Source organism: Kryptolebias marmoratus, linkage group LG11 (assembly GCF_001649575.2).
Source record: "Kryptolebias marmoratus isolate JLee-2015 linkage group LG11, ASM164957v2, whole genome shotgun sequence".
Lineage (NCBI taxonomy): Eukaryota > Metazoa > Chordata > Actinopteri > Cyprinodontiformes > Rivulidae > Kryptolebias > Kryptolebias marmoratus.
In genome coordinates, this window is record NC_051440.1 from 21,407,270 (window position 1) to 21,418,028 (window position 10,759).

Consider the following 10,759-nt stretch of genomic DNA (forward strand, 5'->3'; position numbering starts at 1 on the left):
TGGACATGGACATAAAATGCAACCCCAGGTTGATCAGCTGAATGGTGCAGAGAACAGAAAAAGAACCAAGGAAAACGTTCAAAACTATCTGTTGCATTCTGAATCATAAGGGGCTCCATAGAAGAAGACCCAGGAGGGCTTCATGATTGGCAAAAAACACAAAAAAGCTATTCAGGAATTTGCCAAATGCATGTTGACTCACTCCAAAGTTTCTGGAAGAAGTTTCTAAGACTGATGAAACAAACTGAACTTTTTCTGGCCACTCACATCAGTTGTATTTTTTGATTATTGTTGAAGGATATCAATAAATGTACCTTTGTCTACATATCAGGTGCACTCATATTCACAGCTACACTGGCATGTAAGCATGCCCTGTTCTGAAACAAAAAAAACCTGTCATGTAGTCACGAGTGTTTGACTGTTAATAGTTAAAATTCCTGTTTGAACTTTGTCTTCCAGAGTTTTCAAACCCACTGCACAGCAACAGATTTCCTTTTTTTCCCTCCTCTCACAAGAGCCGCAGAATATAAAACATGTTTCAGCTGTACAGCTATGACAGAGGTGTTTTAAGATGCAACAAGAGGACAAAGGAGGAGGTCTCACCCCAAAGAACCTGCCCTCTCTAACCCCTTTCCCTTCCCTGCTTTTACCTCCCTCTTCTTCCTCAGACACATGTGCACACACTGAGCCAGCAGACAGCGTTAACCCTGAGAGCTGATGCACAGACAGCTGCTCTTTTTTCCTTTCATTTTGTTCCTGTAACCCCCTCTTCTCATCTGACTGTACTTTCCCCTTTCCTCACTGTACTTTGTAATCCTGCTCTACACTTTTCTGCAAGCGGATGTAACGGCAGGACCGGTTGGAGGGAGTGGACTTGTGTAATATCTGTACATGAGCACCGGAGAGTCGGGCAGCGCAACAGAGGACCAATAAACACTTCTTACAAGAACAAACTTTGGATCAGCAGGAAAAGGAGGAAAGAAAAGAAGACTGGACTTCAGGTGGAAGATGCAGACCATCCTCCTGCTGTGCCTGCTGCTTCTGTCCACAGGAAGCAATGCCAGAAGAATAAGGAAAAGAGGGATCAATCAGAAGGTGGGGCTGCTAATTCTACTAATATGAGTCATATGAGTTTGTGGATTTCTTTCTCTGTGCCTTATATTTGCTCAGAGTTTCTTTCTAACCAGAAGTAGGTGAAAGCTCACAGCGCCACAAGACAGAGCCGGCTCTGTTTCAGAGAGTCGCTTCACACATCAGGGAAGTTTTCAGGATGAGATGAGAAGAGATGGAATTGACCTGAGACCAGGAAAGGAAACAAATGACAAAAGATTTGAATGAACTCTTATTTTCTGGCATTGTAATTACAATAATAAATAATATTTTTATGTTCTTGTAAAAAAATAGATGGACAATGTTAATCTTATTGCATTTTTGTTTTGATTTGTCTTTTGTTTTTCTCAGAATGAGTGAAAAAAGGACTTTTCAAGTTCAATAACTGACCTGATGACCTGAGTGGTTTCATTATTCCTTTCAACATTGGAAAGGACACATTTTGGGAGCAGAAATGCTTTGATTCTGAAACATGAAAAATGTACAACCTAGTTTTTGAGTTTTGATTAGGAGCATTAAGCAGAATGAGCAACAGGGTGGAAAAAGTTGCTAATTTTCAGGTTTCCATGTGAGTAACTGAAGGGCACATGGGCGATTCAGCATGTGTCTGTGTGTGTTTAAGAGTGTGTGTATGTGTGTGTATCCATGCATGTGTGTGTAAAGGATTATTAGGGCAGGAACTGAACTTGCAGACCAGGCCCCTGCTTGTTAACTCAGCTCAGTGTGCCTGACTGATCAACTCTAACAAGAGCTCACTGTATGTGCTGCTTTCTCTCTTCTTCCCTTTCTTTTCCTCTCTGCAACCTTTCATGCCTCACTGTTCTCACTTTCTGACCTCTTTATGCCTTCACTGGGCTTTTCTTTCTACTCTTCTCCTATAACAGAACACACTGCCTCTACTCTCTCTTTTCCCCTCATCCACATGTCTTCCACGTCCCCTGCTGCTTTCAGAGTGGGCCAAAATCTTCATCTTGCTGGCTTCTTCTTCAAAAGTCCTGTAACCGAAACATGCTGAGACAGCTGCAGAGATGGAGCTTAACTTTTCATCTCTTTCAGTATATCATTTTTTTATTTACCCACACCCTCAGTCTCAGTCATAACACCCGGGATGTGCAGAAAGACAAATTATAGTCACAGAATATTTTATATAAATCTGTGTCTTGGAAGAAAAAAAAAAGCCTAATCTAACAAACCCAGGACCACCAACAGGCTGAGTATTTGTCATACTTGGTACATTTTCAACCAGATTTGAGTCTCAGAATCAAACTTTAATTTTTAAAAACCTATAGAAACTTTTAAATCATAAAGAGTACTATTACAAATGTCTTATTAGATATTATTAATATGTTGTTTGCATTTTTTTTTTTACAAACCTTAACCTTTAATTCTCCAAAGACTGATTCAATCATCTTGATATGAAAATGTTTGAGGGAAACTGTGAAAAATATGATTTTAAACAAAACCAAATAAATTTACAAGCAGTTCTATAGATTTGACTTTTTTCCCAGTTTCAGAAGAACATTTCTTGTGAAATGTTTTAATAATTCCAGGCACACTTTTTCTCGTGAGATTTCTGGAGATTCCTGAATAAATGGTTGAAAACCTCAAGATGTGGTGAACTCAGTACGTTTGGATTTCTCAAAGTGTTTGGTTGTTTTGTTTTGTTGCTGATTTTGCCTTGTTAATTAAAAGTGTTGATCTTGAACCTAATGTAAAATGTGTGAACTCTGAAGCACTCAAGTTATCACCACCCACCCGTACAACCCCTCAGCGCACACAAATACAGATAACCTCTAACTGTTTAATCTACAGCAGCCATAACACAGTCTGGCTCAGACACCTGTCTGGGCATGCATGTACCTGTAGACCATGTTCGATGCTAAAATCACAGATCTTTCCCGTGTTTCTCTTATGTGAAGTGATGTGGAGCATCCTGACCCCATCTGTTATTAAGACAGAGGCTCTGCAGATGTGTAGAACCAGTTGTGCTTGTCTTTCTTTGTCCGGCCAGCTGTGTTTCTTGGCCTTAGGCTGATGAAACAGAGGTATGTAGTCTGCACAATGATGGATATTTGTTCTCAAAGACATCTGTCTTTGGAGAAGTAGTATCATCTTAAAGGGCAGTTTGAGTCATGAGAGTAGATTTTGGACACTTGCATTAGGCACATTGTGCTTGAGCAATTGACGATACTGATACCTTTTAACTGGCTGATTCCACTTGTGATGAGACTTTAATCTGATGATGGTGAACAGAAGGTTTGAAAGTGTCTGTGCCTTTTTAAATAGCTCCCACTGAGGAATCTCCAGATGGTACTGTGTAACAAGCTGGCAACACAAGAAGTGTTGCTCAGTAAAGATAAAAGGATCATCAGTCATCAATAAGCAATGGACCATGTGAAGAGGAAGGAAAACCTGTGGATGGAAACATTTGTCTTCCTGATAACTACGAGGGAACTGATACTTGATTGGTCAAACAGTCAGTGATGAAGTTGTGAAACAAACTAGAGAAAATGTATTTTCTGTGTAAATGCTGGATGATTTCATTGACATTTGTCAAATAGTGAATTGTTAATCAAAACAAGCAGAATTAAAGCCAAAATTTGCAAAACAGTAGCTTAAAGCCAAACTTAGCTTAAAAAAAACTTTGTCAAAAGGAAGTATTAACAAAACTATAGCTAGAACCTTAAAAGAAGCAAAACTGTAGCTAAAAGCTAAAATAAGAAAGTAAGTATAGGAACTGGTCAGCCTGCAAACTGAAAAACTGAATATTTGAAGATACCAAAAGCATGCTTAAAGGTAAAAAAAAACAAAATTAATGTTATTTTAGGTGATTTAGGTGACAATAACAGAACTGTGAAAATAATATTGCATTCCTGTCTTCATATCTGACATAAGTAATGTAGCAATAAATGTGTGTGCACATGCTTGTAACTGTAGTGAGAATGAGTCTGTTGCTGGTTCTGTGTGCAGTTGTGTGTTTAAGTGTATGAATCTTTGCACAAAGGAAGCAGAAAGTCTTCATATCTGTCTGAGATCTCTCTGTGGTACAACAGCCTGATCTCAGATCAGCTTCGGAGCCAGACAGGGTCTCTAGTGGAATTCCCACAAACTCCACATTAATCAAAGAACAAGAGGTTTAAAAAGAGACGAAAAAGAAGTAAAAAAAAAAACAGATAACGGAGCTGCTGCGATCAAATGTTACAGAAACCAGCATGATACTGCTTTTCAACAGCAACAAAAGTAGAGAAAAAACAGAAAATAAAAGAGTGATGTGATTCAAACAGAGAAGAAAATGTGCCCCCAGAAGGACATGAACATCAGTCCTGCTGATAGAGTGCTTCAATGGGAGAGAAGCACAGTATAAAGGAGTGTAAATAAACAATATGGAACATCAGAGAGATCTGAGCAGGACTGTGTAATGAAGCTCACGATTAAAGCACAGCAGCCCATCTGGAACTCAACAGCATGGAAGTGCAGAAAGAGACAAAACATGAGCCCTGAGTAAAGTGGATTCAGCAAGATCACTGAGACGCACTGGCAAAAGTGCAGCAAAGCTTTAAAAGCAAAATCTGTGATGTCATCAGTTCCTGGGCTCTAGAATAACATTTTAATTGTCCGTGTTGCTAATGCAGAATCAGAGGAACCCTTACCTAAACACACAGTCTCATAAACAGGAAGGAAACACTTGACCTTTGAAGGAAAGGCTTGCAGGAGCTGCTGGGAACAGATCGGATGTGAGACAAGCAGAGATGATAGTGCTCGTTATGTAATTATCCCATCAAAGCAGGCTTTGGGTTCTTCATTTACAGATCAAACTAAACCAGGAAATGTTGTCACTTCTCAATGGTTTGCAATGTTTTGTAAAAGTTCTGTCTTTAATTTTGAACACAAATATATATATATATATATATAAATTTTGGATTTTGCCATCTGCTTGATGCATTTAATTAAAGCAACAACCCAAAAATATCTAAGTATTAAAAGAATATACATTAAAAAAATGTGAAACTTGATCCCATGTTTTACATGTGATGCTCAATGCCCATAAACTTTATTCCACACAAATTAGTGCAGTTTTGGTTTAGCGGGTAGTCTGCATCTCAGAGGAATGTCCTAATTATTGTGACGTCTTGGAAATAACTTTGCTTTGAAATAAAAGTATAATTAACTTCAAGCTCTCTTTGCACAACTTTAACTGTGACATGCATGGCTCTTAAAAACATTTTATACAAGCTGCTAAGCCACAAACTGTTCTCCCCATTGTTCCACGGGGGGAAATGTCAGTCTCAGCCCATCCCCTAATGATCATCCAGCCGCTAAACTCACAGCTGCCAGAACAAATTAAAGTGTGAACATGCAGTGTTTGTTACCACCATCAGCGCCAAATGCTTTCTTTGCTTTTGTGGTTAGTTTGGAGGAGCTGTTAAATAAATAGCATGGTTTAATGACTGTGTGAAAGCCACAGATATATCATATTATTCCAAATCTAGCATGGAACAAAACAACAGTTCTTTCAGAGTCTTTTCAGGACACGGCGTTCTTGGAGAGACGGGGAAATTTGTCCACATACAGTAACAGGAAAGGTACATTTTATGGAGTTGTAGATGTACATCTAGTAATCACTTTTTGAGAGTTTTACTAAACTTTATCCAGAGATTCATGGATATTTTTCTAGTTCTATAGACAAACACACAGAGATGCAAAAACATTATCGCCATTTGTGATACATGTGCTCACTGTTTTCCTGTTAGGCAACTCTGGCATCTGACAAAAAGCTTGCAGGACAAAGTTTTCATGATTAATAAAGCAAGTCAAAGGTAGAAAAGTAACGTTTTTTCCTTCTTTATGAAGTAAAGAAACATTTGAGTTATTAAAGAAAACATCTTTCACTCGAGCAACAGCGTGTAATTGATTATTGTTTTGCAGAACAAAAAAAAACGAGCTGTTTTGTTTGGAAATTTGATCACAGAGCAGTTTGTTCCATGAAGGTAAATGAAGAGAATGAGGAAAATATGAGAGCAGTTGTGTTTCTTGGGATTTTGCCATAATAAAATCCATGTGTGCACAACCTACAACAATAAATGGTCACTTATACTCCACCACAAATATGTTTATTTGCAACAGAGAAAAATAGTAAAACAAAGGCCTCCAGGAATTTATTTTCCAACCAGCAAGGAAATCTGAAAAAGTTCAGCAGCTTTGTGACAGAGACCACAACAGTGTGTAAAATGTGATTTTTGTTATGTTTGTGTACACAGGTCTGCACTTCATGTTTCCAAAGCTTCTGAAATGAGTCTTTACTTGATGCTGTGGTGTGTTTTCTGCCTTCAGACTCACGTTTGTTCCCACAATCAGACACGTTTTTATTCAGGTCACAACATCAGTAATCAGGCATGCATACTAAAGTCAACCTTCAGCTCCACTGTGCAAAAAAACCAACAACCCATTCAAGTCTTCTGCTGCCCTCTGGAGGTCAAAAACTAAACTCAGTTCTTTTACTGCAGGAGCGTGGAGTGAATTATTTATCTGAACAAAGTGTAGAAGAGAAGGCATCAGCCAACATCATTCTTAACTTTTTATATTTGTTTCTCTGACTTTTTAAGGACTATGAAAACCCCAACCAGTCCACACAGCACCAAAAGAATGACCGGTGTCCACCGCCACCACAGATGTTGCCAGAGCGAGCCTGTGATGTCCCAGGCTGCCGCTCAGACTCAGAATGTGAACGCCACAAACGATGCTGTTATAATGGCTGCATATACGCCTGCCTGGAGTCGGTTCAGCCCCCACCAGGTCAGCAGAGCCAACACAAGTGGGCTTTTAATTCACCTTTTTTCAGTTTTTCCTTTTTTTAAGAATTTCAATTTGTCATGGTAAGCACAGCATTATTAAAGTGTATATGTTTATATTTTTTTGTATTATTTTCATTCTGAGCAGTGCTGGACTGGCTGGTGCAGCCCAAGCCTCGGTGGTTAGGGGGTAACGGCTGGCTGCTAGACGGCCCTGAGGAAGTTCTGCAAGGTGGGTCCACACGCCTAACCAGTCAATAAGCTCAGTAGAAACAAACACAAGCAACTCCATTTAATTAGTTTGCATGATTGTTATTTTTTGAGGGGTCAAACTGTATTTTTAGCGCTTATTCCTGTGGAATTCTGAACATGCATGTAATTGTTTTGGCATGAAATTAACTGTATGAGTACACCTGAATGGACTGAATGCACACTCCTTAACTTCTGTAAATTTTGCAAAGTGAAATCATGACAATATGCCTCTTTAGTTTGAGACTTATTCGAATGTATGCTTTGTTTGTCTGCACATCAGCTGAGGCCTGCAGTACAACTGAAGATGGAGACGAGCCTCTTCACTGTCCTACAGGCTACGAGTGCCACATCATCAACCCAGGAGACCCGGCTGCTGGCATCCCAAACCGGGGTCAGTGCATCAAGCAACGCAGCAGCTCTGGTATGAAATGAGAGCTTTTTCTTGACCTACATGGAAAGGAGTGATTGTTCAAGATAAACACAGAATTTTAAATCCAAGCTTTGAATACACACGCTCAGAATTTAGGTTTCCTAATTAGCACCCTGCTTATCTGATCTAATAGCACGAACCTTCGAAGTTCTTGAGGAGCAGCAGAGGGCGGGAGGAGAATGTTGGACCCTGCTAGCAGCTGTCTTGACTCTTGGCAGATTGTGTGTGTTTAGATGCCAAGTTTCTCTTTTTAAATACATCTAAAAATATACAAACTAGAGCAGCCTGGCAAACCACTTAGATTGCAAAAAGATGAACTGATGATGGGTGGCTAAAAGTGTTGGCAGAAATAATAACCTAATGATTTAATGAAGTGAACTTTGTATTTTGTACATTTATCACTTGAACATTTAAAGTGCATGAGTGTAATAAGAAGCTTGATATCAAAATGTTTTAATGTTGCTATATTCCTTTCAGATGGACGAGGTTTGAGGCACAAACCCATTAAGGACTACAAGGAGTTCTTTGGTAAGTAGTTAAAAAAGCAGCTTGCAAATCTTTGCTAATAAAATAAATAAACAAACAAAGATAAATAGGAAATTTGCATTTTCTGTGAAAATGGAGTGTAATTGCTGAGTGCTGAATGATTTGCAAAAAGTTGCTGAAAAAAATATGAAACAAAGTTGTTAAACCAAAAGAAAAAGCAAAACACTAGCTAAAAGCTAAAAGTAGCAAAAGTTTAGCTAAAAGTAGCAGAACAGTAATTAAAAGTTAGAAGTAGCCAAAAGCTAAATAAACCTAAATACAGAAAAAGGCAGCTAAAAGTAGCAAAAAGTTAACTAAAAATATCAAAAGGCTAGATAATAGCTGAAGTAATAAAAGCTATTCACAAGTAGCAAAAGGCTTGCTAAAGGCTAAAAATATCAAAAGATGAGCTAAAGGTAAATAGTAGCAGAATGGCAGCCAAAATTAAAAATTATCAAAAGGCTAGCTTCAATAGCAGAACTACTGATGAAAGGGCAGATTCAAAGAAAACAATGTTTTAAAGGATTTGAATTTGAATATATTCCTACAGGAAAAATATTTGTAAAAGATGTTAAATATTTTTAGAAAAGTATACAGTAAAAGTTGCAAAAAACAAATGTCATAGCACCCATCTCCTAAATGAGCTGAACATTTTGAGCTAGTAAAATTGCACAAAGTATGCAGTTTGAATGCAAAAAAACCCTATTCTTTTAATGTACAGAAAAATTAAAAAACATCTAAACTTGCAAAAGCCATGTCACAATCTAACAAGGTTGAGTCAAATCCTCTGGACGGGTTCTTCTTTGTTGAAAACAGAGGACTTGACTCCACCTTGTTAGATTCATTGAGCATGCATCAGGACAACATGTCACAATGCTTTTTAAAAATCATTTCTGACAGGATCCAGTTCTAATAACGCAGTAGGATACGAAAAACATCATCACAAACATCTGGGATGAAGTACATCTTCAGGTACAATGATCTGTTTAATCATAATAAAAATCATTTCCATCTGTGTCTTTCTTGAAAGCAAAATGTTTTTTTTCTTTTGTCGTATCTCGTATCAATCAGCCTGACCTAAACCTCAGCTGAACCCTCAACAGAACCTCCAACATCAGCCCAACACCTGAACCGGGACAGGATCTGATCTTTGCCACAGCTGCTACCTCCTCTTTATAAAACCTCGCTTGAAGTCTGTTCTCAGTCATGCATCTGTGGAAAGACAGGTCTGATGTACTGTACAAGTTTCACAGCCAAAGAAATAGATGCTTTTTTGTCTAACGTCTGTGAAAGAAAGAAAAAGGGTGTTGATGGAAAAGCTGAGTAGGAGCAAGCAGGTTGTGTACCAAAGCTGTTCATAAATCATCTTGGAAGAACTAAGCAATAACTTTTCTTTTTTAGTTTTTTTGCAGCATTCTTCCTCCTTCATTCTCAGACTCTCTAACCTTACATCTGGTCAGCAGAGAACATCATGTCCATGTGCCTCTTTTACTCATTTTCAGATATACTCTGCTCAAAGTTTCTCTTCTTAAATCTGAGACGTTTTATAGACAATGAGAAAAACTTCCAGCTGTATGGGTTGCATCTCTGAATCAAATCCAAATGTGATTTCATATCCAAGCTAATATCCTTACAATTAATACCATATGAGTGTGAGAACTGCAACATTTCTTAAGAATGTAGAACAGCTGTGGATTTGTTCCAGCCAGAATTAATGTTGTAAAAGTTAAATAATTTGAAAATGTTTGCTGAATAGTCCTCTGATATGTCCTATTCTGTAAGAGAGACAAGTTTTTATTAAATAATAACATAAATTTAAAACTAATACATATCTATAATCCCAGAATTGCCAATAGTTTGGTAGAAAAAAGGTTGGATTATATCTTAAAGTCATGTATGCCAAAAATGCATCATGCATCAAATATCAATGACAGTATGATTATTTAAAACGTTCATTTCTTTATGACACAGACCTGAAAAATAAAATAACCAATGAACATCTTTATAGTGCAGAAATGGGAAAAGATCAAACTGGATTTTTTTGTAGTAAAATATTTGAAACAAATATTTTTAATGTCTTCAGCTTCAGTCAGTCTGGTATTTTTATTGTTATTTTATTTAATCCACTCCGATGGTGCTATAGTTACTGCTGCCTAACGAGATCTGGGAGGAAAAAAACTTGTGCAAAGGTCAGTGGATGTGTGAATATTCCTGTGTTACTGGTGCTGCGATCTTCGCTTGGCTGTTTTCAATAAACCTCACAGTTAAAAACCAGTTTTGTCTTTCACATCTTTTTTTGTTTTGTTTTAATAAATCTTTAAAAAAAATGTTGAGAAGTAATAGTAAACAATTAAAACGTGAGTAATGGAAACTTTAAGCAAAACCAGCTTTTTAGTTCCTTAGATGATGTAAAGAAATCAGAGCCAGATAAATATTTCTTATTTTGCTGTTGTTCACTTTTATTCTAACTCTAATATAACATTGTATGTTCAACCCAAATACTCAAATACTCTGATATTAAAACTTTGCCATAAACCTTTGGAGCTAACTGTGTGTCTGTTAACAAAATATCTCCTGAACCACTGAACGGATTTTAATAAAAGTCTCAGAAACTAATAACAGGATGTTTATCTACAACTGATTAACCTTGGAG

General features: G+C 37.6%; 1 protein-coding gene across 1 annotated transcript; it reads left to right on the forward strand.

The window, feature by feature from the left end:
- Window positions 1-518: 518 nt before the first annotated feature.
- Window positions 519-10,380, forward strand: wfdc1 (WAP four-disulfide core domain 1). The gene is made up of 7 exons (XM_017418888.3): window positions 519-1,095; window positions 6,714-6,903; window positions 7,048-7,131; window positions 7,432-7,572; window positions 8,059-8,109; window positions 9,007-9,078; window positions 9,178-10,380. The coding sequence occupies exons 1-6, from the start codon at window positions 1,009-1,011 to the stop codon at window positions 9,063-9,065; spliced, it is 612 nt and encodes a 203-aa protein (XP_017274377.1). The 5' UTR covers window positions 519-1,008; the 3' UTR covers window positions 9,066-9,078; window positions 9,178-10,380.
- The last annotated feature ends 379 nt before the right edge of the window (window positions 10,381-10,759 follow it).

What these genes read in the sequence shown, in the direction of transcription:
- wfdc1 (XM_017418888.3), top strand. Translation starts at nt 1,009, where the DNA reads ATGCAGACCATCCTCCTGCTGTGCCTGCTGCTTCTGTCCACAGGAAGC. An exon ending in CCCTGAGGAAGTTCTGCAAG is followed by an intron (nt 7,132 to 7,431) that starts GTGGGTCCACAC and finishes TCTGCACATCAG; the next exon opens with CTGAGGCCTGCAGTACAACT. An exon ending in CAAGCAACGCAGCAGCTCTG is followed by an intron (nt 7,573 to 8,058) that starts GTATGAAATGAG and finishes TATTCCTTTCAG; the next exon opens with ATGGACGAGGTTTGAGGCAC.